This window comes from Dama dama, chromosome 5, assembly GCF_033118175.1.
Source record: "Dama dama isolate Ldn47 chromosome 5, ASM3311817v1, whole genome shotgun sequence".
NCBI classification, from domain to species: domain Eukaryota; kingdom Metazoa; phylum Chordata; class Mammalia; order Artiodactyla; family Cervidae; genus Dama; species Dama dama.
Window position 1 is genome coordinate 116,495,252 of NC_083685.1, and position 6,000 is coordinate 116,501,251.

Sequence of the window (6,000 nt, forward strand, 5' to 3'; positions counted from 1 at the left end):
TTTACCTCTCTCAGTAAATAAGAAAGGGACATGACCACCTCCTTAACTTAGAGTGTCTTTTATCAACTGGGTGTAAGTTGGCTTTCAGATGTTAAGATTCAGATATTTTTATTTTCATCAAAGTCTTTAGTTTGCCTTTTTGTATATGTCTTAGATTTATACAGTTGTTTTTCTAAGAATTTTTATTTCCCTTTTGTCCAGGTATTTACCACCAGAGTGTTTTGTGGTTGGGAAGGAACCACCAAAGATCTCAAATAAAGTTGACGTCTGGTCAGTGGGTGTGATCTTCTACCAGTGTCTTTATGGAAGGAAGGTAATAAAGACGGCTGGACGTGGCGGCTGCTGTCTTGGTGGTGCTATACACAGTGGCACTGTATAGATTATTCCCTTGGAATTAATCACTGGGTTATATAGAATGGAATCCTGAAAGTTGTGGTTTGAAGAAAATACAGACTTAATTATAGAAGCTTTATGCATATAAGCAGAAAATTTCAGTTCCAGGGCATCTAATGAATTCTGCTGGGCTGTTGAAGACATCCTTTTTTTGTCGTTCACAATTAGATCTAAAGAGCCCATGCACTGCAACAAGAGAGCCCATATGCCGCAAGTTGAGAATCCCAATGCAGCCAAATAAATAAGTATTTTATATGTATATACACACACACATACACACGATCTTCCCGAGAGCCATTCTTTTTTTTTTTTTTTTTTCATTTATTTTTATTAGTTGGAGGCTAATGACTTTACAATATTGTAGTGGTTTTTGTCATACATTGACATGAATCAGCCATGGATTTACATGTATTCCCCATCCCGATCCCCCCTCCCACTTCCCTCTCCACCTGATTCCTCTGGGTCTTCCCAGTGCACCAGGCCCGAGCACTTGTCTCATGCATCCAGCCTGGGCTGGTGATCTGTTTTCACCCTAGATAATATACGTGTTTCGATGCTGTTCCCGAGAGCCATTCTTAAGGGTCGCAAGAACTGAAACTTGAAATACCTACAAGGCTCCTTATTCCCAGCCACCCCATTAGCATAAAGTATGATTGGATTCCTATACTGGGGAACTGGTGCCAGAAAGTACTTATTTTCTGTTACTTCTAATAAAGGTAATATATTATTTGAATAAGTGAAAAGCTAGGTAGTAAACTACACATAATGAATTTCCACATTTATGTTCTCCTTGTGAGCATAATATCTTGTATATACTGGGATCCATTTGTATATTTATATTCCTGTTTCTGCTACCAGTGCATTTGTATGTTTCAACATTCCCCATTGGGCTGTGGGTATAAACCATTTGGGAGTTCGGCAACTCAGATTCCTAATACTTTGATTACAATCCCCAGACCAAACTCTTAATTCATATCTCAGCTTAGTCTTTAACTTTGCTTTGGTCTTTGTTTCTTTATCGTACCTATCTAACATTCAGAAACTATTCAGAACTAATGGGGTTAATTATTATTTATACTCTGATATTGTGGAAGTGCTGCTGATAATGGTGGCAGAGGTTATCTAGCAAGAATTGTGATCTCAGTAGAAACACTACAGAGATGACACTAGGTGTGAACTTCTTTCTTAGGAGTTTATTAGAAAATACTCAGTGAGTAGCCCCAGCTCTTTTTTTCTTTCTCCCCCACTATGTCCTGACCCCTCTCCTCTTTCACTTCCTACCCATCTTTTTATCTGCGTCTTGGGTCCGTCCATGGCACACATGCATATTATCACTTCGGGCCAAAGAGGTTGCTGGTTCCCATTCTGAATCTTCCTTACCTTTGCTGTAAGCAAAGCTTAGCAGAGGCACTGTGCTATAGCAAATGCTACTTCTGGTCCCAGCTCTGCATTAACCTAGATGTTGGAACTTGAGCAAATTACTTCAAAAGCAAGTTACTTCAAATCCACACCTTTCCATCCTTTATCTATAAAATGAGAGAATTAGAGGAGATCATCTCTAAAGTTCCTTCCAGCAATTCTTGTGGAAATATATGTTTACCTTTCCCTTCTCTTTGCTTTTGAATTGTGTTCTCTTTAATTTTAACCAGAGGCCTACCTTTGTTTGTTTTTTTATATGATAGCCTTTTGGCCATAATCAGTCCCAGCAAGACATTCTACAAGAAAATACTATCCTCAAAGCTACTGAAGTGCAGTTCCCGCCAAAGCCAGTAGTAACACCTGAAGCAAAGGTAAGTTTTGACCCATTGGCCAGCAGAAATGTCTGCTTTGCTTTCTCTATTATTTCTCTGGGTAATTTCTCCAACCTCTATCTTCTTCCCCCTGTCTCTTCCCACAACAAATATTTATTAGGTACCTAGTATTAGACAACTTCCCAGGTGTCACAGTGGTAAAGAATCTGCCTGCCAATGCAGGAGAAGAGGGAGATATGGGTTCAGTCCCTGAGTGGGGAAGATTCCCTGGAGTAGGAAATGGTAACCCATTCCAGTATTCTTGCCTGGAAAATTCCATGGACAGAGGAGCCTGGCGGGCCACAGTCCATGGGGTCACAAAGAGTTGGACATGACTAAGCGACTAACCACAAGTGGAAGTACTGGACACTGTTCTTGGTAGTGAAGAGGGCTGTGACTGTGTAGCAGTGAACTCTATAGACAAGGTCTCTGCCCTTATAAAGTGTGTGTTTTACTAGGTGAGATAAACAGTAGCTAAAAATGAATACCTTTCAGATGGCGATAAATATTATAAAGAAAAGAACTCAGACTAATGGGAAGGGAGAGGTGGGAACCTCCTTTTCTAATGTCATGGTAGAGACAAGGTCTCCATGATGAAGTGACTTTTTTCAACAATCCTGACGGATGTGAAGGTGGGAGCCATGTGTAGATTTGGGAGAATATTCTGAACAGAGAGAAGAGAATGAAGCTCAGATGTGAGTGTGAGCTTAGCTAGTCCCCAGAGCAGGCAGAGCAGAGGAGAGCGGAGAGACGCAGCAAGATGGACTTAAGATTATGGGAGGCAGTTGAAGGTTTTCGTCTGGCCAGCCATGTAATCTGATTGCTCTTTCAAAAGCCTACCCTGGCAGCTGTGTAGAGGGAAGATTCAAGGCAAAAGGAGTATATTTGAGTTGGTATCCAAGCCAAGGAAACCTTCCAGCTCCAGATATCTCACTAAGGAATCTTCATTTTTAAAGGTCAAGGACCACTATGTTCATTTCTATGAATTTGTTATCTTCTAGATGTTTTAATAAAGCAACTGCCTATAGATGTCTTTGCTTTTGAAAAACCAGGAATTTTATCAATTAAACACGGAAAAATAGAAAATCAGTAGTTCATTTTATGTTTTTAGATATATTAAAGTAGACTTTACTTTTTAGAGCAGTTTTAGACTCACAGCAAAACTGAGTGGAAAGTAAACATTTCCATATACTCCTTGCTGCTGCAACCCCCGTCCCCTTGCCCCGGCACACTCCCCCAGTGCACAGCCTCCTCCACCAGAATGTCAGCAACCTGCCCCAGAATGGTACATCCGTTACAATCAATGGACCTACATCCAGGCATCATTGTCACCCTAATGCAAAGTATAGACTTTGGATGATACTGTTTTAGAAATAAAAAAACTGATTCAGCTGTTTAAATAATTTTATTTAAGGTTTTATTAAATAGAGCTATCTGGTTAAAAAATAGGAAAGGACAGATAATGTATGTAAGGGCCTCTGCCAATACAGGGGACACGGGTTCAGTCCTTGGTCCGGGAAGATCCTACATTCTGTGGGGCAGCTGAGCCTGTGTGTCACAGCTTCTGAGCTCACGTACCTAGAGCCTGTGCTCTGCAACGAGAGAGGCCTCTGCCGCGAGAAGAAGCCTGGGCACCGCAACTGGAGAGTAATCCCTGCTCGCTGCAACTAAAGAAAGCCCTTGCACAGCAATGAAGACCAAGTATAACCATAAATAAACAAATAAAATAAAAAATAATTGTAGAAACTGAGGCTATGTAGCTCTTCATACCCAGCAGAAAGGAAACGTCCATGTTGGTAGTAAATTAGGAATCCAAATCAAACCCCACTCACAGTAAGCTTGTATGTTTGCAGAACTCTTAGGGGAGACAAGCCCTGGTCAGACTTTCCTTCACTTAGATGTGTGCCTGCTCATTTGCTTAACGACTTTTCAAGGGAGAATAAGATACACTGAGAAAGCACTTGGCAGCGCGTGATGCGTGGCAGGGTTAGTGTCGTCTCTCACCTTTCCTGCGGTGATCGTTTGTCCCTGCAGTGTTCACTTCCTCAGGAAGTTCACATGAGACCAGGTGCAGAGCTGTGAAGTGAGGCTGTGCCCATGCACGCCAGCCAAGGCAGAGAGAGGTTTTTCTTCTGCTCTTTGCGCTCTGGGGACAGAGATCTGTAGAGGTCATGCCCCGCTCCCCCTCGGGAATGGCTCAGGCGTCTGTGCTGGAGAAGTCAGTGGCCACAGAGCAGCGCTGCATCTGGCACGTCTCTTCTGGGCCCGCCTGGTGGTTTCCAGGCAAGGCCCTCAGCCCCTTCTCTTTAGGAGACTTCTGCTCTGGGCCCTGGCAGCTGCTACAGAACCTCCTGGGTTCCCTCTTAGGGTGCCAAGATTACCTGCTTCAGGCTTCTTCAAGAAACTTTCCTTTCAGGCGTTTATTCGACGATGCTTGGCCTACCGAAAGGAGGACCGCATCGACGTCCAGCAGCTGGCCTGTGACCCCTACTTGCTTCCTCACATCCGAAAGTCGGTCTCCACGAGTAGCCCTGCTGGAGCTGCTATCGCGTCAACCTCGGGGGCGTCCAATAACAGTTCTTCGAATTGAGACCCACTCCCAGCCACAGACTGTTCGACACACACAGAGTGGACAAATGGCGTTCAGCAGCGGGTTTGGAACATAGCGAATCCAAATGGATCTCATGAAACCTGTACCAGGTGCTTTTATTTTCTTGCTTTTTTCCCATCCATAGAGCATGACAGCATCGATTCTCATTGAGGAGAAACCTCGGGCAGCTCTGGCCAGGCCTCGTAGGAAAAGGCCCCGCCCAAGGTTCCGGCGTCAACGGCCACTACGTGTGGCTGCTCTGAGTGAGGAAAAAATTAAAAAGAAAAACTGGTTCCATGTACTGTGAACTTGAAAACATGCAGACTCAGGGGGGGGTCCCTGATGCAGTGCTTCAGATGAAGAATGTGGACTTGAAAATACAGACTGGGCTAGTCCAGTGTCTATATTTAAACTTGTTCTTTTCTTTTAATAAAGTTTAGGTAACATCTCCTGAAAAGCTTGTAGCACAAAGGCTCGGCTGGGGATGGTGTTTGACTTCGGAGGAAAAAAGTTGCTATTGCCCGTTAAAGGCACTAGAGTTAGTGTTTTATCCCTAAATAATTTCAATTTTTAAAAACATGCAGCTTCCCTCCCCCCTTTTTTATTTTTGAAAGAATACATTTGGTCATAAAGTGAAACCCGTATTAACAAGTACGTGGCAATGTTCATTCCAATCAGATGCAGCTTTCTCCTCCGTCTGGTCTCCTGTTTGCAATTGCTTCCCTCATCTCAGTAGGGGAAAAAATTGAGTGGGAGTACTGAGATGTGTGGGGTTTTGCCATTGGACAAAGAATGAGGTTAGAACTCTGCAGCTTGGAGTCTCTCTAGGTTTTCAACTATTTCTTCACAATTTGAACACTTGACGGTTGTCCCTTTTAATTTATTTGAAGTGCTATTTTTTTAAATAAAGGTTCATCTGTCCATGCAGTCCTCTTGGATTCTCTGAATGTAGTAACCATTGAAACTATTCCAAGGGTAGACAGAACACAGGCTGGGGAGTCAGTGCTCCAAGGAGCAGGAGTTCCCACCCACACACCCCGTGCACTTGCTGAACGGTGTACACTTCTTGTTAACGATGACATTAAAACTTGATCAGCGCATAAGCTTTCCTCTGTTAGATCTTTTGACAGGAAACAACCTCTAGCCACCTGAATTATGTGGGTGTGTGCTGGTGTGTGTGTGTCTGTGTGTGCATGTGCACACACAGACACACACACACTTTGTCTA

General features: G+C 43.3%; 1 protein-coding gene across 1 annotated transcript in view; it reads left to right on the forward strand.

Annotated features, from left to right (window-relative positions):
* TLK2 (tousled like kinase 2) overlaps window positions 1-5,700 on the forward strand; it is a 121,691-nt gene extending 115,991 nt beyond the window's left edge. The window contains exons 20-22 of the mRNA XM_061144310.1: window positions 202-313; window positions 2,076-2,183; window positions 4,600-5,700. Coding sequence (XP_061000293.1) covers window positions 202-313; window positions 2,076-2,183; window positions 4,600-4,773 — 394 coding nt within the window. The 3' untranslated portion in view covers window positions 4,774-5,700. The remainder of the gene's footprint in view (window positions 1-201; window positions 314-2,075; window positions 2,184-4,599) is intronic.
* Window positions 5,701-6,000: the final 300 nt, after the last annotated feature.